We start from the raw sequence: 23419 nt of genomic DNA, 5'->3' as shown, positions 1-23419 counted from the left end.
AGAGCGTCGGTCTGCGGACTGAAAGGTCCCAGGTTTGATTCCGGTCAAGGGCATGTACCTTGGTTGTGGGCACATCCCCGGTGGGGGGTGTGCAGGAGGCAGCTGATAGATGTTTCTCTCTCATGGATGTTTCTAACTATCTCTCTCCCTTCCTCTCTGTAAAAAATAAAAAAATAAAAAAATAAGTGCTAGTGAGGAGGGCATCTCAATTGATTAGACATTTTGAAAGAAATGGAAGACATGAGGAAGAATGCCCCTGTATCTAGGAGAACTGTGCGTCCAGGAGAAGCACAGCCAGTGCAAAGGCCCGGAGGTGAGAGCGCGCCTGTCGCGTTCCAGGAGCAATAAGGACAGTGAGGGGAGATACTGGGACTTGAGGTCGGAGGAACAAGGAGGGGAAGTGAGGGGCCTTTGCAGGTTAAAAGAAGCTTGACCTCGCTCCATTCAGGCCCCGCCCCACTGTCCAAAGCCCAGCCCCAGAGGCGCCTGCACCTAGTTTGCCCCTCGGCGGCCACCGTCGACCGGGCCACCGCCCGCTGTGCGCGCCGCCAGCCCGGCTCCCGCGCTCCCCACTCCGCCCCGTGCGCCGTGCGTGCCGTGCGTGAGCGTGCGCGGGCCCGTCGGCCGGCGAGAGAGCAGCAAACGGCCGGCGGCGAACGCCGCGCGGTGGGCGGGCGGCGCGGAGGAGGCGGCGGCGGCCATGGCTGAGGCGTCGCCGCAGCCCGGACGGTACTTCTGCCACTGCTGCTCGGTCGAGATCGTACCGCGTCTGCCGGTGAGCCCCGAGCCGGGCGTGGGGCGGCGGGCTCGCTCCTGCGTCCTGCGACGAGCTGGCCCAGACGAGGAAACTGAGCCCCGGCGGCGGCGGCGGCGGCGACGGTGGCGGCATGGGCCCTGCGGGGGTTTCCGAGGCGGGGCCTGTCTCCGGTGGCGCAGCGGGGGCCGGTGATCCCGGTCCGCGGCCACCCCCCCCCGGGAGGGCCGCTGGGTCCCCGGCGGGGAAACGGAGGTTCGCGGAGGCCGCGTGACCTGCGCCGGCGCGCCGCCCGGGAGGAAGCGGGGCCGCGGAGGAAAGGTGACCGGGGGCCGTTCCCGGCGCTGCGCCTCGCTGCGGGCCGCCCGGTGGGAGGCCCCCCACCACCTGCGTCCGTCCCGGGGACGAAGGGCTGTGGCCCTGCGCCGGTCTGACAGCTGACCCGAGCCCGCGTTCTTGCGCTTCCGTGGGCCTTGAGCCCACCCAACATCTTGCTCTTTGAGGCCAGTGTTTCCCAAGATGGCCTGACCGCGCCGAGTGGTACAAGGAGGGGGCTTCTCGGTAAAGACAGTGCTCCAGGCCCCTCATCCCGGAGATTCCGAGTCAGTAGGTCTGGGGTGGGATCGGTGTTCCTCTGCTCTTGGCTGACCCGGTCCCATTTCACAGGTGGAAAAACCGGCCCTCGGCGGCTCACGCCGGCCGCGGCCCTGACTGACGCTCGCTGCGGGGCCAGCTCACCGGGAGCCAGTGTGGGGTCTGGAAGTGGCTAGGATTTACCTTGTACTTTATCTCCTCACAGCCACCTGGCTGGTGGGTGGAGGAGCCTGTTTTGATTTCAGAGCTACCCTCAGTCCTTCCTTTCCAGCTCCAGGGTTCCCGGAGAAGAGGGGTTGCTGCTGGGAGAGGGCCAGGAAGAGCCAGGAAAAGGAGTCTGTTTAAATGAGCCTAGAGCTGGGGTTTGAAGAGCGGTGCCTAGGGTCCAGGAGGAGAGAAACTGTAGGAGTGCTGTGGCTTCCAGAAGCAAGGGACTTCCTGCCCTTCCGAGGGAAAGGGGAGAATAAAATGAAACCGGAACCGGGGTGGGTGAGCACACACTTGGGGAGCTGAACTCCAGTCTTGCTTATGTCTCTCTGGCTTCCTGAGCCCCAGCTCTTGGTTCTTTCTTTCTCCTCGGTGGCAGGAAGGGGCTGGTCGCCCGACAGCCCACCAGCCACCGGCCTGGATTAGTTGGATGCAGTCCCTCACAGTTGGTGTGAGCCCCAGGGTAGGCCCTGGCTGGAGGCTGAGGCCGAGGCTGCAGCTGGGCATCTGCACAGTTAGCTGTCCTAGGTTTTCCCGTTCTGGGGCCAGCATAGGGCCTGGGTCCTGGCCTGGTGTGGCCACTTCCTGACTCTATGGCGTCGGACCAGAAAGACTCTGACCTCTTCTGACTGTCACTGGGCTGATGAGGACTTTCCTAGTCACAGAATCCAGTGGTGTCAGGATAGCCATCACCTTTGCCCTCAGGGTTTATAGACTGGTCAGGGAGTGAACCCTGAACACTGATTGCCAAGTATTTAGTTAGGAATGGTGGTAAATATCCTAAGAGCAAGTATGGCAGGGAGGGGGTATCTGGGTGGACGGGAGGGTCTTGGCGTGGGGTTCAGTGAGGCTCAGTAGACAGGGTGATGTGTATCGTTAAGGGGAGCACCTGGTGTTCTTAGAGAGGGAAAATTGGTTCTTGGTAAGAGCAGAAGGTCCCAGCCAGCACTCACCTTCAGAAATGGGGACTTATGTTTGTGGGAAACTAGCTCCACTGTATCTGCTATAAGATACTGCAGTTGTGACAGGAAATGGCTGTTGTCACGTAGCTCTTTCTCAGGTACCCTGGACTCATGGGCTCTATCAGCTGGGCTGGAATCTAGGATCCGGCTGAGGCTGCCCCCAGCTGCACGTCTCCACTGTGTGTGGGTGAGGTGTTCAACCTCCCTGGGCCTCGAGGCTCCTCGCTGTCAGATGGGTTTGATGAGATAATCCACACTCACTAGATGAAGTCCTCTGGGAGAATCTTTGTACAAAGGAGCCCAGCACCTGACTCCCAGAACGCAAAGGGAAAGGTGGGTCGCTTAGCTGTGGCATGTGAGAGCAGGAACCAGACAGGCAAGCTGACTTGGAGGCCTTGAGGCTAATGCACAAGCCCAGACTCATCTTACCCGGAAACTGGAGTGCTGGGGACGTGGTGGGTGTGCATGACTGCAGGGTCCTGGAAGTGGACCTGCTGCACCCGACGCCCTTGGGGCTTGTGCAGAGCTCAGTTCTCCAGGGCAGGTTCTTGCACACCAGTTGCGTCGTGGGAGATGGGAGTCTCAGTTCCTGTGATGGTGTCAAAAGCAGCCTGGGAAGATTGAGGAAGGTTGGGTTAGAGAGGTTCCAACCCACTTCCTGCCCCTGAGTTAAACTATCTGCTGAGGTCTGTGTGTGTGTATGTGGCTGATGTGAAATGGGCCTTAGATGATGCCAGGCACTGGCAGGGCTTTGCATTCCGGCATCCAGCAGTGTGTGTAGGGCTCACGGAGACAGATGGGGCATAACTGGGGTGTAAGGGACAGGGATGGGATTGGGATAGTTGCCAGTGACATTTGAGGAGGTTTACATGGGGTGGAGGGAGCAGCAAAGAGGTCTGGGGGCTATAGAGGTCTCATTTTGTCTGTGTTTGGGTCTGAATCCATGTACCCCTGCTACACCTCTGCACCAGCCCTTTCTGGGGTCTCTGCTGCACCTGGAGCTCTGCTTTTTCCCGAGGGGGCTGGGCCACTGAGGCACTCTCACTGTAGTGGGTGATCATATGGGGCAGTCATCTCTCCAGCTCCTGCCTCAGTTTTCCCAACTTCACTGTTGGCCCTTTGCCTGTGTGTGGTGTGAAGGAGACTTAGACAAAGGATAGTGTCTGTCCTGAGCTGGTCCAGGTGACATGAGCCCCCATGTTAAAGCCCCCATGTCCTTCCCATCACCAAGGAGGAGCCAAATACCGTAGTAACTTCTGACCTAGTTGCCCAGTGTATGGAGTGAGTGCTCAGTGAATTTAGCATCTATGTGTCATCCTTGGTGCTCTGGCCACTGTTGTTGCTATGGTGATGATGCTGGGGGGAGAAGTAACTAATTCATGACAAGTCATTGGCTAAGGATCAGTGCTCACAAGTTAGGGCCCAGCGAACGGGCTGTTTCCCCCACCTAGAAGAGGAGCAGTTGCCACCTTGGCCCTTGGAGATAAGTTCTGCCGGTGGGAGGATTCATTCCATCTCACAGTCCCCTAGCTGGATGTGGGTTTCTACCATTGGCCACTCTGATTTAATTAAAATGTCTGCGATATGCTGAGAAGGAGAGCATGGGAGACTCCTGGTTCTGGCTCCTCCCCATCTCCTGCAAACTGGCTGGAGCCCTGCCTCAAGTCTGGGGCAGCCTATGGCTCAGAAGGGCTGCTCTGGACTCTGCACGGAGCACAGAGGCAGGGTCTGACCACGACCCAATGTCAAACCACAGACCTTGAGTCCTCAGCTGCTGCTGGATTTCAGAGCCTTGGGGTTGAGGCCATCCTCCGTTTATAGGTGGGGAGACCGAGGATTGCAGCCGGGAGGTGACTTTTGAGCAGAGACCCAGCTTCCGTGAGGGGGCCAGCCAGGTAGATATATGGGGAAGAGTGCTCCTCCAGAGGGGATGGTGTGTAGGCCCTGAGATGGGCAGGACCAGTGTGAGGCTGCCAGGGTGAGAGGTCAAGAGGGAGGGCAGAGGCAGCCTGGACTTGGGTCTGGAGGAGGCGGAGCTGTGGGGGTGGTCTTGCCAGATGGTTCTGGACCTGACCATGTGCTGATTGTGCTTAGTGCTGAGATAGGGCTCCATAGTGACCTGCACACAGTGGTGGGGTTCAGGCAGCTTTTGGGATGTTGGAGGACAAGGATGATGGGACAGGAGAGAAGTGAGTGCCCAGGAGCTGTAATGACCCTTAAAAGTGGGAGAATAGGTTGCTCATTTCCAGCAGGTCAAACTGAAGTTCATTCTGAGGCCACATGGCACATCTACAAGTCTGTGGTGAGGGCTCTACTAGGATTTGGACCTTCCTGTGAACCTGGAGCTGAAGGGTTCCCTGGGCAGACTCCTGGTGATGGGCAGGCTTGTCTGACGTTGCCATGTTTATGGGGTGTCTGGTTCCCTGCATCCTAATGCAGACCCTCCTGCAGCCACATTTTCCCGTGGCCCTGTTCACAAAGCCTCCTGTAGCTCATGTGAAACTGTGAAGTAAACAACAGGCTGAGGGCTGGCAGGTGGGTGGTAGGAGGAGCACCTGAGTGACACCCCACTGGCTGGGAATCCTATGTTGGGTTATGATTATGGTGATCACTCTCTGTGGTAGAGCTGTCCCTTGGCCTCACACCCATTCTTAGGAGGGCAGAGGACTGCTGTCCTCACCATTTCTTATAACAATTTTCTGAGATACGACCCATTTAAAATGTACACTTCAGTGTGGTTAGTATACTTGGAGTCCCGCACCAAAGCCTTCCATCCAATTTCTGAATATTCTATCACCCCAAAAGAAACCTGTCCTCATCAACAGTCACCTCATCTCCCTCCCCTGACAACCATCAACCCACTTCCTGCCCCTGTGGATTTGCCTGTTTTGGAGAGAGCACATAAATGGAATCATGCACTGTGTGTAGCCTTTTGTACCTTCTCCCACTGAGCTTTGTGTGTTCGGGATCCATCCTTGTTATAGTGAGTGTCTGCATCACACTTTTCATGGTTGAGTAATGTTCCAATATGTGGGTGACCACATTCAAGCATTGATGGACACTTGGGTTGTGGCTCTTGTGACTTGAGACATGGTCATAGTTGGATAGGATTTTTTGTAGGTGTGTTTTTATTTCTCTTGGTGGACACTGAGCGTTGGCATTTCAAGGTCATGTGTGACCTTCAGAGGAACTGTTCACTGTGTTAGAGAGAGACTGCCCATTGCACTTTCCCACCAGCGTGATGGAGGTTCTGATTCCTCCATATCCTCGCCAGCACTTGTCACTGTCGTCTGTTTGAGTGTAGTCGTCCCATGGGTGTGCAGTCTGTCTCATTGGTTGTGACCTGCATTTCCCTGTTACCAGTGGTGTCAAGTGTCTTATGGGTAATGGCCATTTGTGTATCTGAAGAAATGATCCTTTGGTCATTTTTTAACTAGGTTGTTTGTCTTTTTAATGTTGGATTGTAAGGATTCTTTATATATTTGGGATACAAGGCCCAATGACCTGCCCTCCCCCCTTGGCTCCGGCAGCTTTGCTTTTGGCAGCCAGGCAGGTGAGAGGGACCAGGTGCGAGGTGGAGTGCCCACTGTCCAGATGAAGGTGTCCAGCACCCCATCATGGGGCTACTCCTGCAGAAAGTGGTGCCACATGGGACTGTAAACAGCCACACCTTCTCTCTCAGCACATGGGACATGCTTCTGAAAGTCACCTTGGGCAGAAGCAGGTCTTGCACACGTCTTGTGTCCTTTTTATGGCTTTAGGGACACCTGTGATAACCCTGAAATCTGCACACACCCAACAACACGATGTAGGCGGGGCTTGTTTGAGGGACATGGCATGGTTTCAGGGCTCATATACATTGTGTCTGAGGCTGGTCCTTTGCTCTTCCCTCAGGACATCATAGTCTCTGCCACCAAGCTGTGGGCGGGAGGAATGCAGGGGGCATGGCCAGTGTGGATGGGGTCACAGATCCTCTGCCAGGGCTGTTAGTATGTTCCAGAAATTCCATTGTGGGGCATCTACAGGCCGGTCCCTCTGCCCTCAGTGGCCACCTTCCTGGGAGCTGAACGTCCTCTGAGCCCAGATATCCCTGGAGTCCCATACACAGTCTCTTGTGCAGCCATCTAAGAGTATAGGGTCAGGCGCCGGCCCGGGACCACATCTCCTTTATGTGTGTGTAGGGGGTCACTTGAACATTCTCTTAAACAGCTTTACTGGACCCTCATTAGCTGGCCTGTGGTTGCTACAGGCCTTGTCAGAGCCTTCATCGGCTAATAGGCTGAGTGGACACACTGAAACTCTGTGATTGGGATGTGGGCGGGTGGGTGAGTGGGGAGAGCACCTGCAGAGGAGCAGGTCAAGATACAGAGGTTGTAGCTCTGGTTGATGTGTGCCCGGGGCCAAGCCCTGTCCATACCCACCAAGCTGGACCTCTGCTGAGTCTTTCCCTGGAATGCAGCAGTTTCTTGAGGTGACACCCATCCTGGGCTCATTCCTATCCCTCTGCTGCTTGCTGGGGCCTCAGACCAGGGCCCAAGATGTGTCCTGCTCCAGGCAGGGATGTCCAGTAAGCCCACAGAGGCAGAGTCCATGGGGGCCAGGATCCTGAGATCACACTCACCTGCTCTCTCCTCCCACAGGATTACATCTGCCCACGATGTGAGTCTGGTTTCATCGAGGAGCTGCCAGAAGAGACCAGGTAATGCAGCCCCTTGGTCACAGAGGCCTCGGGCCCGGGTGCATGCTGGTAGGATCCAGGCTTTTGGGGTGAGAGGGCAGAGTTGTGCCGAGGGGACATTGGGTGCTGCACCCAGTGCTGGTTCAGAGCCGTTTCGGTGAACAGATCCTGGGAGGGTGATGGTGGGCATGGGGTGGGCTTGGGGCAGTGCCCTGAAGTCCCTGGGCAGCCAGAGATTAAGATGGTCTTCACTCTCCTGACTTGGGATGAGGGCAGGGGCTGCTGAGGGTGGAGAGTGACCCTGAGGCCCGTGGGGGTCAGGCGGGGGTCCTGCCTCTTCTCCAGCGGGTCGCCCCACTGCTGACTTGCACCGTGTCCACCCAGGAGTACAGAGAACGGTTCCGCTCCCTCCACAGCCCCCACAGACCAAAGCAGGCAGCCATTTGAGGTGAGTTGACTGGCCTCCCCTGACAAAGGATCATGCCCTGCATGGCTGAGGAAACAGACTCAGCCCCTCGTCCTGCAGGTGGTTGCTCCCCCTGCTCCCCAACAGGCAGGGTTGTCCTCCCCGACTACTGGGGCCTTTGTTTTTTTTAACTTAAAAAATTTTTTTAATTGATTTGAAAGAGGGAAGAAGGGGGCGGATAGAAAGAGAAGCAGTAACTTGTTTTTCCTCTTAGTTATGTATTCATTGGTTGATTGTGGCCTTGGATCAAACTTGAAACCTTGGTGTATTGGGATGATACTCTAACCAACTGAGTCCTGGAATCTCTTGAACTCCCCATCCTTGTCCCTCCTCCAAGAGCCTCCTGCATCCTGCATGTGCACCAAGATTTCTCTGGTGTCTTCCTGCCCCTTGAAGCCCTGAGCCTAGAACAGTGCCCACAGTGGGGAGGAACTGTGGCTCCCATGCAAGGGGCCCACGGTCACGGCCTTCCTCCTGCAGAACGTGGACCAACACCTCTTCACGCTGCCGCAGGGCTACGGGCAGTTTGCTTTCGGCATCTTTGATGACAGCTTTGAGATCCCCACGTTCCCCCCAGGGGCGCTGTCCGACAATGGCAGAGACCCCGAGAGCCGGCGGGAGAGAGAGCAGCAGTCCCGGCACCGGTATGGCGCCCGGCAGCCCCGAGCCCGCCTCACTGCGAGGAGGGCCACCGGCCGGCATGAAGGCGTCCCCACATTAGAAGGGTGAGAGGGCTGTGGGGGGCAGGTGGGTGGGTGGGTTGCTCTTGGGGGCTCCTGGCCTGCCCACCCCACTCGGAGACCATCTGCCCATCCAGAAGATGGTGCGGATGTTGCTTCTTGACAGGGCAGATCTCCCATGAGTTCTGGCAGAGCCACCCAAGCCCACCATGCAAAATGGAGTAGTGCAGATAGGGGTCGGGGCCCTTGCTGGGGGACTCAGGGGGCTGAAGTGTGGCTCAAGGACCTGGACAGGGCTGGGAGAGCCTCATGTCCACTGAGTGTCCCCATTGTCCTTCTGAGCAGGGCTTCATTGGATGTGGCTGATTCACCTTCAGATCTTTGTCCCAGAGCAGTAGCGAGCTGGTAGTTCCTGATATCTCTGCCCTGTAACGGGGCCCCTTGCCCCCTCCTGTGTGCAGGTACCCAAATGGTTTTTTAGCTTGATGACTGCACAGGAAGGGGAAAGGTGCTCATAGGACTGAGAATAAAAACATTGTTCCTTGCAGGCCCATCTCTCCAGAGGAGGCAAGGCTAGGCTTCTCACATATCTCTGAGATAGACTTGACTGTACATGAAGCCCCTGTGTCACTTAAAATGGGCTTAAATCTACAGCCCATCCATTTCCCTCACTGAGCTGGAGGCATTTCTAGCTTGGCCCAGCCAGTCCCTGATGCCCTTGCTGTCTCACGTCTGAGCAGCACCCATACCCTACAGACCTTGGGCTCTGGTACAGCAGGGTCTGGATTGATGTTTTTGGCCTGCTGCAAACAGCAAGGCTGACCCCATGGCTCTCATGAACTCCAGGATGTTCCCCCAGGTTGTATAATGGTGTCACAGCCATAGATTCCATCCGGGCCCTGGGAAAACCTGGCCTGGAACTCCAGAGGGGATGCTTCTCTGGGTCCTCATGTTTCTTTCTTCCTCATCACAAATCTTACTGGTCAAAAGCACAACCTTTAAATGTTATGGATTTAGAAGTGGGCTCCAGTTTTCTGTATGTCCTCCTTAAAGGGGCCCTGACCCTGGGAAGGCACTGACCACAGGCCTGGCCTTGCTCTGTTCCAGGATCATCCAGCAGCTGGTCAATGGCATCATCACTCCAGCCACCATCCCCAACCTGGGCCTGGGCCCCTGGTGAGTAGGTGGGCGGGTCCCCTAAGTGCCCTCCAGTCCCTCTGCTACTTGAACCCCACACGTCTCTGCCCAGGGGTGTCCTGCACTCAAACCCGATGGACTACGCCTGGGGGGCCAACGGGCTGGATGCGATCATCACGCAGGTACAGGGTGGGCCTCCCCAGGTGGCACTAGGATCACCACCATCGTTTCAACAGCCTATTGCCCCCGCCAGCCTCCCAGCATTGAGAGGATGAGAGGATTGTAGAAGTATTCTGGTGGATTACATCCCTGGCGTGGATGCTCAGTTTCTTAGTGCCCCAGAACTCCCATCCTGAGGCTGGGGCACACCAGCCAAAATGCTTTCTCCTGGCATGGCACCACTGTAGAGCAGGAGACTGCGTGCCAAGGATGGGTGTTCACCATAACCTCTGTGGCACTTGTGAGGCAGGAACATTGCCACTTTCGGGGCTGCTTGCCAGTGACCCCTTTGAGTATTTTGTCTCTGACGGGATCTGGCCCTCTGGTTCTAGCTGATGCCTCACAGGACACAAGACCGCATGAGCCCAGGGCCCTGTCTTCCTGCTCTGGCTGTGAGGTGACACTAACTAGATGAGCAGAAGAGTGGGCAGGAGCCGGTGGCTGGGCCTCATGGGGTGACTGACCTCTAATCCCTAAATGGAGGATCTGGGGAACCAGGACAAAAGCGGCCTCAGTGCTTTTGCAGGTAACCTAGCCTTGCATTTCAGAGTCGGGCAGGGCTCCTGCACTCTGGCCTCTTGTCTTTCAGCTCCTCAATCAGTTTGAAAACACAGGCCCCCCACCCGCAGACAAAGAGAAAATCCAGGCCCTCCCCACCGTCACTGTCACCGAGGAACACGTAGGTACGTGGCCCTCAGTCACCAGCTTCTTTTATTTTCTAGGACTTTTATGTTAGACCAAAGGTTGGCTTGAAGGGGAGGCTTTATCAGTGTCTCCTCTGTTCCTCTGGGACATAAGACTCAGGACATAGCCTCTTTCCCTCCCCTGGGTCCAAGGTGGCTCTGGATGGACAGTCTCCCCAAAGGGACACCTTTGATTGGATGTGTCACGGATCCCCACTCCCCGCAGGCTCTGGGCTGGAGTGCCCTGTATGCAAAGACGACTACGAGCTGGGTGAGCGTGTGCGGCAGCTGCCCTGCAACCACCTCTTCCATGATGGCTGCATTGTGCCCTGGCTGGAGCAGGTAAGCAGGTGGGTGGCCATGGCACTGGCCCTCTCCGCCCCTGCCCCCTGCCAGCCTCTGAATTGCTCCCCTCTCTCCCCACAAAGCACGACAGCTGCCCTGTCTGCCGAAAAAGCCTCACAGGACAGAACACGGCCACCAACCCCCCAGGCCTGACCGCGGTGAGCTTCTCCTCCTCCTCATCGTCGTCCTCCTCCAGCTCGCCCAGCAACGAGAACCCAGCAAGCAACTCCTGAGTCCCCCCAGCAGTCCCCAGAGTAAGCACAGGACCCCAGCCAGCACCAGGCCCTGTGGGCAGGGGGGACATGGACATCCCAGAGGCCAGGAGGTGCCCCCCACCTGCCTCAGCTCTCACACCACCATGGCTCCCATGGACTCTGGTGCCAGCTGTGCCCCAGCTGTGGGCAGAGGCTCGGAGGATCCACTGCCTCCAGGCTGTGGAGGAAGCCCGGCCCTCCCCCAGGGATGTCCCTTGAGGGGCTGGGCACAGAGGGACGCAGGGCATATGTCGCCCTCAGGCGTCCCCAACATCCCCTGTCCCATTTGTCTCTAACCTCACCCTCTACATGTTCAACAGTGGAAAGGTTTTTATAATTTTAAATTATTACTGCTTTGAAATAAATGGACGTTAGCTCACATGCGGCCCTGCATGATCTGTGGAAAGACGGGGTAGAGCCACTCAGCTGGGGTCTTGGCCCCACCAGACAGGCCAACAGTCCCCGCCTTGAGTACAGGGGGCTCGGGACCACAAGAATGACCAGCAAAACAGAACTGAACTGCTCTGACAGATGTTTTTTAAAGGAAAAAATATATGTATCTTGGAAGTTATTTAAAAATACACCTACTTAGAGAAGCAGGTGGTTGGCGTTTTCCTTCTGCGCCGGACCCTGGGTTGTGCCTCTTGGGCACCAGCCAACACCGCTGTCCCAAACCAGAATCCTGGAAGTGGACTGGTGACGTTCGACCAGGAGGTGCAGAGGGTCACTGCGTCGTTGGAAACATGAAACAGGAAACCCCAATGTGCTGAGCTGTCAGGTGGGGCCTCCCAGCCTGTGCTTACTGCAGCTGATGGTGTTCATGTACGAAGGCTATTCTGGAGTGCAGGGTCACCAGGGTGGAACCATTGGCCCTGACCACAGTGAGTGTCCACTCTGTATTACCCCCCCCCCCCCTCTACCCCAATCCTCCACCCCCCGTAAGTGACCCCTGGCTTTGTGTTCTGTATTTTAAGTGGCAGGAGGCTGGGATGGGTGGAAGCCCTCACCTCACTCCTCAGGGATTACCTGCCCCAAGCAGAATGTCCCACCTTAGTTGAGGAGGAGCTCCCACGTTAGTCCCCCCACCCCCATAAAACCCCATGGGGTAAACGGCATCATCATTCTCACTTTATTTTTTAAAATATATTTTTATTAATTTCAGAGAGGAAGGGGGAGGGAGAGATAGAAACATCAATAATGAGAATCCTCAATCGGTTTCCTCCTGCATGCCCCCTACTGGGGATCGAACCTGCAACTCTGGCATGTGCCCTGACCAGGAATCGAACTGTGACTTCCTGGTTCATAATTGGATGTTCAACCACTGAGCCACACCAGCTGGGCAATCATTATTCTCACTTTATAGGAGGAGAAACAGGCCCAGAATGGAATTGTCTGACCCAAGGCTCCAGAACTCAGCCTTGTGATGGGGGGTTCTGGGAGAGTGGTGGGCACTCCCCCAGGCACAACACTTCCCATGTACTCCCCTCCATCCCCAGCTATGGAGGACACTGACCTGAAGCCCCTCGGTCTGCACATGGCACCCCTCCCCCTGAAGAACTAAGAAGCTTTGAAGACATTACTCAATTTCAGACCCTGTATGTGTGTTTCTATATCTGCTGTGACCACACACATTTATTCTTGAACATATCTGGGCTCAGGAGTCTTGCATAAGTCTCAGGGGCTAACTAACCCCAGGTGTGGGCAGGACTGGTCCTTCCTGAGGCTCCAGGAAGAATCATTTCTGGCCTTTTCCAGCTTCTAGAGGTGCCACACCCTGGCTCGTGGCCCCTTCCTCCATCTTCACAACCTGCAGCGAAGCCTCTTCCATCTCTGACTCAGATGCTCAGACCTCCCTCTTAGGAGGACCCTTGTAATGATAATGCTCCCTCCCATAATCCAGGATCATCCCCATCTCAGGGCCTTGACTTAATCCTACCTGCAAAGTCCCTTTACAGTGTGAGGCAACATGTCCACAGGTCAGGACCTGTCACCCTCGGCATGTCCATGTTGTCCTCTCCCTCCTGGTCCCTAGACTCCCTGGTCCCTAGCTTCCCCTCTCTTCTCTATCTCAACGCTCCAATGGGTTCCCATTGCTGAGTCTTTGACAGGTTGTATCCCAGCCCAGAATACTCTTCCAAGCCCTCGTGACCTTCAGTCTCTAGTCCAGGAGGTGCCTGATTGGGGACTCCTCACTCCCCAGCTCATGGCTCAACGGCTACAGCCCCTACTCAGCTCAGTGTTCACCCGCCTCAGATTCAGACAAGAGTGGGTGTGGGGTTCCTGCAGGGTCCGCAGAGCCCTGCAGATAGCAGGCATTCAGTGCTTGTGAAAGGAATGAGTGACCAGACATGGTTTGGCCACAGCCTGGGCCTCCTCCAGCTTCTGGTCCCTGGCCACCTGCCCAGATGTCTTTTGGATCTTGTCTAGCTGTTCCTCACGGCCCCTCGGGGCCTCAGGAGACCATGACGGGCAGGAAATGAGTGGACAGGTGGTGCCGCCGTGTCCGGCCACCGCGTCGAGGGACCCCCCGCCTGTCCAGCGCCAGGAACATGGGCCGGCCTCGGTGACGCCAGCGAAGTGAGGCGTAGGTGTTGTAGCCGTTCTCCTCAATGCGCTCCTGGAACCTACAGTGAGCAGTGTAGATCCGCTGCGGGGGGTCAGGAACATGAGGCCACTGGACCCTGCTTCCTGCCAGTGCCTGCCCACCACCGGCCACCCCCACCATGCACTCACCGACCCATAGAGGTGGCCCCGGCGGCTCATGGCCACGAAGAAGCCGGTGTGCACAGCCTTGAGGGCCACGACGCCCACGTGGATGGAGCGGATCTCAATGATGCCTGCTGGGAAGGGCTCGGTCAGGGCCCTCAGCCCCATCTGCTTCCCATTTGCTCATTCATTCATTCACCAAGCACCACCTGTGTGCCTGGCCCTGTGCTGGGAATGGGAGCACACTGGGGCCCACACAGTCTCATCTGTGTGGGCCTATCCAGAGGATGTGACCTGACACATTGGAGGATGTAAGTGGTGGATAGTTGGGCTTTCTCCAAAGGGTACTGGGGAACCAGAGCAAGCTGTGGAGCAGGGGGAGTCCTGTTAGGTCAGGGATGAGAAAACCAAGCCAAAGGAGTTAAGTGCTTGTCTGAGTGAGCTGTCAATTTCAGTAAGAACAAGTATTGAGTGTAACCGTGACCGTGGCTGTGCACCTTCCTCCATAGTTCTCATTGCCTTTGCCATGTCTGGCCCTGACAACTGCGCCAGCTGTAGCCACTCAGTTACAGGGAGAGGAAACTCCAGAAGGGAGCACTGCCCAGGCAAAGGGCTGAGGGGGGACATGGGTGTTTACAGCACAGTGCATTCAACTTGATAGCTGTTAGCACTGTTTGAGTGCCAACTCTATGCCAAGCACTGTACCCCACTAAGCCCACACAGTTCTGGGGTCAGGCGTCTTACATAATCTTAGGGGCTAACCCCAGGTGTGGGCAGGACTGGTCCTTCCTTAGGCTCCAGGAAGAATCATTCTGGCCTTTTCCAGCTTTAAGAGGTGCCACATCCCTGGCTCATGGCCCCTTCCTCATCTTCACAGCCAGCAGCGCAGCCTCTTCCATCTCTGAGCTGATCCTCCTGCCTTCCTCCTCTGAGGGCCTTTGTGATGATACTGGGTGGACTGTGCCCACTTCCCAAGGGGGAAACAGGCCTGGGAAGGAGCAGAGGCAGCTTCAGGCCCCACCTGTTGGTGGGTGGCCCTGGGTGAGCTCTGCCTGGCTCTGAGCCAGGGTTTCCTGTCCAGTGAAGCAGGACTTCAGGATGAGCCACACATACCCTCAGCCATGCACTGGGGTCTAACCTGGGTACCTCCTATATGCTGTGCTGGGCATGAGGGACATAGTGGTGACCAGAGACAGCTCACCTTCATGGGGTCAAATCTGTGCACGGAGGTCTAATCTGGAGTCAAGGTTTGGCCCTCCGGTCTTCAGTGTGTACTTGGACACCTGAGATAGCACTGAGCTTACCCCACGCCCCATGGGGCCTGTGCCTGCTGTTCCCTCAGCCAGGCCCCTGGCTCCTCTTGTGCATGGTCAGCTCCTTTTCTTGATATAAGGTTCAACTCAAGCCCACTTCCTTGGAGAAGCCCCAAGACCTCCCAGATAAAGCAGTCCTCCAGTCACCTCTTGTACATTGCCCTGTTTTCATTTTCTCTGCACCACATGTGGTCCCCTCTGAAATTATATCACACGTCTAACCTCTTTACCCTCTGTGCTGGCACCACGTGAAGGTGAGCTGTCCCGGTCACCCCTGTGTCCCTTGTGCCCAGTACAGCATGCTGAATTAATAATGAAGGACATAAGACCTCCAAGTCCAACCCACACACAGCCATCAACCGACCATCTATCATCCCATCACTGCCCAGATGAGGAAACTGAGGCTGGGATAGAAGAAGCAATTGTCTCAGGTCACCCAGCAGAGCCAGGCCTCATCCCCAGCCTGAGGCCACCCTGCCTGGCTGTGTCCACCACCAGTCAACCGGCCCAGCCAGTCCCCTGTCATTGCCCTGGTCTAGTGACTCTAATGAGGGCCTTGGAGCCCCAGATGAAAGCATCTGGGAAGGGCAGGGGTGATTATCTGCCCTAATGGTGGTGATTCAGGCAGTGGCCAGCGATTAGCTTCATTCCTCCAGCCCCCCACCCACCCCCGCCCAGGGCTCAGGGTTGTGGGGAGACTGAGGCAGGCTCATGGCGTCACCCACCACCCTGGCTTCCCAACTGTCCCCAACCCCCTTCTCTTTGCCCCTGCGTCTCCTCTTGCCTCATGCATTCCACAGATACTTATTGAGAGCCATTGTTTACCAGGCGGGGCAACTGGGACAGTGACTCCGTCTCAATGAGGTTCTGGGAGCATCAAGGAACCCCAGCGATACAAACCCCCAGCAGTGTGACCCTGGGCAGGTCATTTCTCCTCTCTGTCTCAGTTTCCTAGAAAGAAATAGAGGGGTCCCTAACCCATGCAGATCCTGAGTTTTGTTCTGTATTGTGGGAGTCAAGTTCAGAGCCCAGCTCTGACCCACACGGCATTATGTAACTTTCTAGGGTCTCGGTTTCCCCTCTACAAATGGGCCCAGTGACCCCAAACTCAACTATCTGTAAACACCCTTTCTCTGCTGGTGAGCCAGGCCTGGAGCTGGGAGCTTCCTCTGTGACCCTTAAGGTTTGGCCGATTTTACTGCGGAGGAAAATGAAGCCAAAAGGGTAAATGACTTGACCAATGCCATACCACCACAGGAGCCCCCAGGACCATTTGTCGCATGAGGGAGGGCCCAGCTCATCATTAAGGTTACTGCTGCAGTTGTCATTGCCCGCCTATTTGTCCAGAACCTTCCCGCGCCCCGCGCCCCCGCCCCCCATCCCCGTCACCAGGCAGTCCCACGCGACTCACTGTCGGGGCTGTGGCACCAGCGGGTGCCTTGCACGAGGCCGCTGGGGTCGACGCGCAGGAAGAAGTGGGTGGAGGAGAAAAGGCGCCGCCAGCGCACGTCGCCCTCCAGGTGCGGGTAGCTGCGTGGTCTCCGGAGGCCGCTCGAGGTCCTCGCAGCGCCGGGAGCCCGTGCCAGCAGCAGCCATGCCAGGCCCAGCCACAGGCGGCAGCGCATGGCCTCGCCGCCCGCTCTCTGCCGGCTTTTTGCCTCCCGCAGCAAGTCCGCGGCTCTGCCATTGCTGAGTCAGGGGCGGAGAGTCCGAAGGGACCGCCCCGTTCGGGCCAATGGGGAGCCTTCGGGCTGGGGACCAGGCGGGGCCCCTGGAGTTGCGCCAGGACGCAGTGGGCGAGGGGCGGGGGCGGCCCACTTAGGAAAACCTGCTGGGGCCTCGGCGTGTGTTTGTCTTGCGTTGTGGGGAGGGCGGTGCGTGTCTGTGAATCACCGGGTTGGCCTGCAAGTGCTGCGGGGTGTCAGTGTGAGACAGGCAGGGCACAGAGACACAGAGAGACAGAGATAGACAAAGAAACAGAGACATAAACGCAGAGTCAGAGAGACTGAGGGACAGAGGCAGGGACTTGAGACAGACAGTGAGAATGAGGCAGAGAAAGACCTGAGAGACATGCAGAGAGCGAGATACCAAGACTGAGAGGCCAAGAGACTACGAGACAGAGCTACAAAGGGAAACAGACTGAGCTGGAGAGATGAGACACGGGAAGACGGTTAAAAGACAGAGAGAGACAGATGCGGGAGAGACAGAGGATAAGTCGGATGGAGAGACAGTAGAGTGGATTAGGGGTCAGAGATTGGGTGGGAAGTTCTGGCCTGAGTGTTTGATGTCTGTGCCAGCCAGGCCCCTGGGCTGAGCATGTCCAGATGGAACTTGTCTGCCCTCCAAACTGGAGCTTCCTGAGAGCCAGGCCTCTGGGCAGGAGGCTTTGCTGAGGGGTGGGCCTGGGGGTGGGGGAGCATGTGGGTACAAGAGCCAATGATCGCTTGCAAGACAGTGCACCCAGGCATTTGAGCAGGTGAGTGAATGGGGTGTTGTGGGTGGGGGCCATGGGGACCCATGGAAATGCCTGTAGCCAGTGGATGGTGACCGAGGCCAGCACCCCATCCCCAGCGTCTGGAGCTGCATGTCCTAAGCATGAGGAGTGGGGTGGCCCCATTTATACCCACATCTGCTCATCATTTACAGAGACTTCCAAGCCTCACTGGGAACCATCCTGTGCCCTTGGTCCTGCATGGTGAGTACAACGAACCTCACAGACTCAAAGCCAAGAGGCGCCATTGATAGGTGGGGAAACTAAGGCCTGGGAGGGGCAGCAATTTCCCGACAGGCCCTCAGAGGACACATCCCAGGGTTCCAATCCCTGACCCTCTGGCTCCCATCAGCCCAGACCCATGGCCAGAGCCCCAGGTGGCACCTTTATTTTATTTAAAAATATATATATTTTATTGACTTTTTACAGAGAGGAAAGGAGAGGGATAGAGAGCTAGAAACATCGATGAGAGAGAAACATCGACCAGCTGCCTCCTGCACACCCCCGCTGGTGATGTGCCCGCAACCAATGTACATGCCCCTGACCGGAATTAAACCCAGGACCCCTCAGTCCACAGGCCAACGCTCTATCCACTGGGCCAAACCGGTTTCAGCCAGGTGGCACCTTTCAATAGCACCAGGGTGAAGAAAAGGTGACAAGCCCACCCTGCTGGAACACTGGAGGGCTAACTGATCCAGCTGGAAGCTGAGTCATCTTCCTAGAGGCTCTGGGGGATTCCATGGCCCCTCGTCCTGGCCCCAGGAGGGCCCCACGGGGGCTGCCCCAGGACTCCCGCTGGGGAGGATATTCCTATGGCCGGGTCCAGTTCATCCTGTCTCCCCGCACTGGGCGCCCTGAGGCCCGCACTGAGGCTCCCGCACAAGTTCACCACTTCCCCAGGCCTCGGTTCCTTCTCTGTGAAATGTGCCGGACACGGAAAGGCTAGAAGGATGGAATGAGAAACTCTACACCTTGCTGGGCAGAGGTGCAGCACACAGGCTCGAAATAACATTCCCCACTTGCCAGCCAGCCCGCCAGAAACGTGTTTCCAAGCCCCTCCCAGGAGGATGATGCGGGGGGCCTTGTGTGACAGGGGCACCTACGCCTGGGAAGCTGGCCCTGCCCCGAGTGTTGTTGGAGTTTAATGACAGTTCCATTAAGATATAATTCACATACCACACAGTGTTTGCAGTAGTTTTCAACCACCTCCATCTAGTTCCAGAACATTCTGTCACCCCCAAAATGAAACTCCTTCCCCTTTAGTACGTACTTCTTACCACTTTCCCCAACCCCTGGCGCCCACTAACCCAGCTATGGATTTGCCTGTTCTGGATATTTCGCATCAGTGGAATCACACTTCATGGCCTTTTGTGTCTGGCTTCTCCCGCTGAGTCTTGTGTTTCTAAGGTCCATCCACGTTATCGCATGTGTCAGTGCTTCATTCCTTTTCACCGCTGAGTAAGTGATATTTCAGTGTGTGGATGGGCCACACCGTGTTTATCTATTTCCCCATCGATGGACACGTGCTTGTGCCTACCTTTTGGCTGCTACATATCATTGCTGCTGTGGACATGTGTGTACAGGCATTGGTGTGAACATATGTTTTTATATCTCTCACGTGTGTACCTCGGAGTAGAATTCCTGGGCCATATAGTTATTCTATGATTAGCCTTTTGAAGAACTTCCAGTCTATTTTCTTTTTTTTTTCTTTTTTTCTTTTTTCCTCCACCCAGCCTATTTTCCATGGCACCTGCACCATTTTACATTCCCTCCCGTCCACAGTGCGTGAGGGTGTCAGTTACTCCATATTCTCACCAGCACTTGTGATTGTCTGTCATTTTGATTAAAGCCGTCTTAGTGGGTAAAGCACAATGCATGCTCTGTTCCTGGAGTCCCCAGTTAAACATCTTCTTTTTTGCTCTCCATCAGCGGTAAAATGGGTTAATGTAACAAATGCACCCAAGAGAGTACAATGCCGCCTTGAAAAAGAATAACCTCCTGAAACACACAACATGATGAACCTCAGACACCATATTAAGAAGAAGCAGCCGGGCACAGAAGAGGTCCATTTCTGTGACATTCTAAAACAGGAAAATCAATATATGGTGTGAGGCATAAGGATAGGGGTGTGTCACCGCAGGGGCAGTGACAGGGTGGGGCCTGAGGGGATTTGGGCAGCTGGGTGTTCTTTGGAACACTTGTGTATTCATTGGTGAGAGTTAACTGAACTGTATTCTTGATGTATGCACTGCTTACATTACACCTCAAAAAATGCACACATGTAGCCCTAACTGGTTTGGCTCAGTGGATAGAGTGTCCACCTGTGGACTGAAGGGTCCCAGATTCGATTCCGGTCAAGGGCATGTACCTTGATTGTAGGCACATCCCCAGTAGGAGGTGTGCAGAAGGCAGCTGATTGATGTTTCTCTCTCATCAATGTTTTTAACTTTCTATCCCTCTCCCTTCCTCTCAGTAAAAAATCAACAAAAAATAAATTTAAAAAATGCACATATGTAATATTTTACATAAGTGGATAATGGACAGTGAGCCCCAGGAATGGTGCCACTTCCTTTGTAAGCACATTAGATGTGTCTCCTAAAGGCTCAGTCCTTTGTCATAACCACGCTGCAATCTAACTCACCATCCATGCTCAAATGCCCCCTAGTGTTCCCATAGTGTCCTTGAGTAGCTTTTTTTCTGTTCCCAAACCATGAAGTACATTCATTTCTCTAGTCTCTGGGATTGGCTGAATAACAGCTTCCAAAGATATATTCACATACTTTTTAAAAAAAATTTTAAGAACATTTTTTAATTGATTTCAGAGAGGAAGGGAGAGAGACGGACAGAAACATCAATGATGAGAGAGAATCATTGATCGGCTGCCTCCTGCACACCAAACACTGGGGATCAAACCCGGAAACCAGGGCACGTGCCCTCTACTGGAATCGAACCTGGGACCCCTTCAGTCCAAAGGCAACACTCTATCCACTGAGCCAAACTGGTTAGGGACAAACTCCAACCTCTTGATATTATATCCGCCCCCCTATTTTTAAAAATATGTTTTATTGAGGGACAGAGTTAGAAACATCGATGAGAGAAAAATATCCATCAGCTGCCTCCTGCACACCCCCTACTGGAGATGCGCCTGCAACCAAGGTACATGCCCTTGACTAGAATCGAACCTGGGGCTCTTCAGTCCGCAGGCCAACACTCTATCCACTGAGCCAAACTGGTCAGGACCAATGTTCCCCATTTAATTACATTTATTTCCACATACCTTATGCCTTATTAATGTTTTGTTTGCTAAAGTTTACAAGGAAACTAACTTGTTAACACCATTGGGAGTGGAAGCTAGTGCCATATATTGACACATTGACATTAAATGGAAATACAAGAAGAAGTTTCAGATCAAAAAGATCACAGCCAGGGAGCTGAGAAAGGAGTTAAATATAGGTGGACACCAAGTGAGACTTCCCATGTTTTAGTGGGACTGAAAGAAGAGTAGTTTTCTTGAGGCTAAGATCTAGGAATCCAGGTCTTTGTTCTTTTTTTCTTTCATTTATTTATTTTTTATTGTTTGAAGTATTACAAATAGTAGTATATATGTGTCCTTTTCCCCCCAGTGGAATCCAGATCTTGGGAAAATACTGGTTTAGGGCATCTGTTGTCCCGCAGAATAGAAGAAAACCTGAGGCATAAGGAAAGATGAAAGAATTCAGAAGTCTTGGCTTCCAGCCCAGGTTCCTGGCTCTGTCAGACTTTCGGGGTACAAGGGGGAGTCTTTAGGTCTTAGGGTACCAGACCCAGATGATTCAGTCACCACCACCCCTGAACCAGAAAGGCAACCAGTTTGAGTGATGTATGCAGTCAGTGCCCCTCAGGGCTTCTTGGAGGGCACTGGGATAGGATTGGGAGGATGTTGAAGACATTTCCAGCAGTGACATCGCTGCGCCTCACAGCGCACTTGCCCATGTGGGCAGTTGCATCTGGAATGTGCTGTCAAGAGGCCTCCAGGCCCAGGAGTCTGGCCCTTCCAGAGCACAGATTAAACCTCCATTCTAGTGGGGAAACGGAACTCATGGACACGCCTGTAGCCAGTGGTGAGTACAACGAACCTCACAGACTCAACGGAAGTAGGAGCATAAGGGGACTGGTGGCAGCTTGAGCTGACCCCTAGGCCCACTGGGGTCAGGCTCCTGAGGATCACTCCAATGTCCTTTTTGCTTCCTTTCTCCAACCCCACTCTGATTGAGTTCCCCTAACTATCCATGCTTGCTATGACCTCTGCCTGGAACATCATTACCCCAGATAGTCTCATCCTCCACATTGGCAGCTGATCCCCTCCCCTGGCCTCAGTTTTCCCAACTGAACGATAGGTGGTGCTAATTCCCCAAAGGAACAGACCCTCCAACAAGGACTTTGTGGTTAATTTGGCTCAAATTCATAACCAGAGTCTAGCAGCCAATGTCTACAGAGACTCTCACCCAAGCTGCATATCAGGGAAAAGCCAGACTAGGCTGCCAGCCTCCTGTATTATTCTCCTGCCACTGCATTGAAATTTGACCAATGGCTGAAGACTTGGTCAAATCCATATACATGTAAACCTTATATACAAATAGACCGAACAACCGGCCACTATGATGTGCGCTGACCACCAGGGGGTGCACGCAGAACATGGCAGGCGTCAGCAGCAGGCGGCAGGGCATGGAACATATGCGGCAGTCCTGCCCAGTGCTCACACCTACTGCCAGCGCCATTCCTGCTTGCACCTGTTACATTACTAGCGCCGGAGCTGCTGCTACTGGAGCTTGGTGCCCTGTGCTGTCAGTAGGTGCAAGCAGGGCGGTGCTGTCAGTGTGTGGGAGCAACAGTGGTGGGAGCGGGGCTGCTGGCAGAGAGGGAACGTGGGGAGTGTCACTGTGGGAGGGGCCAGGCATGGAGGATGGGCCAAGACCTGCACTTGTGCCCACTGCAGCCTCATGGCCCTTTCAAGGTGCATGAGTTCATGCACTGTGCCCCTAGTATTTGCATATTTATTGACCAACTATGCAGCTTACCAATCAGGACAGCGCTATATAGACCAATCAAACTGAACAAATTTGGAGCCCTCATTTGCATAGGAGTGGACCAATCAGTGAGACGGGGGACGGGGGAGGTGGACATTTATCTCTATATAAGCCAGCCTCACCTCACCTCTGCTTCAGCAGAGTACCTGGCTACATTTTCCCCTGATTGTTACTTAGCTTTAATGTTTGATCTGGTTTACCTGAGCCATTCCCTCAGGAGAGCTGTTTTTACTGAATAAAGTCTATCCCAAGTTGGGGACTCCTGATATTGAATTGGTAGCAGTGACCTTCGGTTGGTCAACAGTGGGGATACCTCAGGTCTGATTCTAAAGCTCTGGCCTGGAGGCCAGGGCTGGGACGCTCCAGGTTTCAGGGATTATTTCCTTGCATTTTTCATGTCAATTTAGTATGTTAATCCACTCTTTCTGCCCATTATGCTCCTGTCCTTGGAGTTTGGGGACTAATGGGTAAATCAAAGCCAGAGGAATGGAAGAGGATAATGTCCAGGGAAGTGTCCCAAATACATCTGTCCGGGGGACAGACAGATCTGGGCTTTCATTCCAGTCTCCCTAATTAATGTTCTCACTGTACCTTTGGGCAACTTGATTTACCTCTCTGAACCCCAGCTTCCTTCACACTAAACTGGGTATAATAATAGTTTTTGCCCCAAAGATGTTATTGGATTAATGAAGATTTCAAACAGAAATCTAAATTGTGCCCGGTTGGTGTGGCTCAATGGTTGAGCTTCAACCCATGAACCAGGAGCCCGCCACTCTATTCTCGGTCAGGGCAAATGCCTACCGTAGGTTGGGGGCTGGATCTCCAGTAGGGGGCGTGAAGGAGGCAGCCATCAGAGATTTTTCT

The 23419-nt window shown here is 54.8% G+C and overlaps 3 protein-coding genes across 7 annotated transcripts in view; 1 reads left to right on the top strand and 2 right to left on the bottom strand.

Moving 5' to 3' along the window:
• BSG (basigin (Ok blood group)) overlaps positions 1-23419 on the bottom strand; it is a 126725-nt gene that overhangs the window by 32513 nt on the left and 70793 nt on the right. The window lies entirely within an intron of this gene.
• RNF126 (ring finger protein 126) lies at positions 590-11358 on the top strand. Of its 3 annotated transcripts, none has more exons than XM_084886460.1 (9): positions 591-775; positions 7158-7216; positions 7580-7643; positions 8175-8386; positions 9449-9517; positions 9591-9660; positions 10287-10380; positions 10607-10722; positions 10809-11358. In XM_084886460.1, exons 1-9 carry the CDS (start codon positions 701-703, stop codon positions 10956-10958), a joined length of 909 nt encoding a protein of 302 aa, XP_084742586.1. In that variant the 5' UTR covers positions 591-700; the 3' UTR covers positions 10959-11358. The 3 variants fall into 3 exon arrangements, with proteins under 3 accessions (XP_084742587.1, XP_084742586.1, XP_084742585.1); XM_084886459.1 differs by having other exon boundaries at positions 8142-8386; XM_084886461.1 differs by lacking the exon at positions 10287-10380 and having other exon boundaries at positions 590-775; positions 8142-8386.
• On the bottom strand, positions 11644-17399 carry FGF22 (fibroblast growth factor 22). Of its 3 annotated transcripts, none has more exons than XM_084886501.1 (3): positions 16410-16704; positions 13713-13819; positions 11644-13626 (listed from the first exon to the last, which is right to left on the bottom strand). In XM_084886501.1, exons 1-3 carry the CDS (start codon positions 16621-16623, stop codon positions 13432-13434), a joined length of 516 nt encoding a protein of 171 aa, XP_084742627.1. In that variant the 5' UTR covers positions 16624-16704; the 3' UTR covers positions 11644-13431. The 3 variants fall into 3 exon arrangements, with proteins under 3 accessions (XP_084742627.1, XP_084742628.1, XP_084742629.1); XM_084886502.1 differs by having other exon boundaries at positions 13713-13816; positions 16410-16702; XM_084886503.1 differs by having other exon boundaries at positions 13452-13603; positions 13713-13816; positions 16410-17399.

Source organism: Pipistrellus hanaki, assembly GCF_964339955.1.
Source record: "Pipistrellus hanaki genome assembly, chromosome: 5".
Classification (NCBI taxonomy): domain Eukaryota; kingdom Metazoa; phylum Chordata; class Mammalia; order Chiroptera; family Vespertilionidae; genus Pipistrellus; species Pipistrellus hanaki.
Note: the sequence above shows the minus strand (reverse complement) of the source record. Positions and strands in the feature narration are given on the sequence as shown.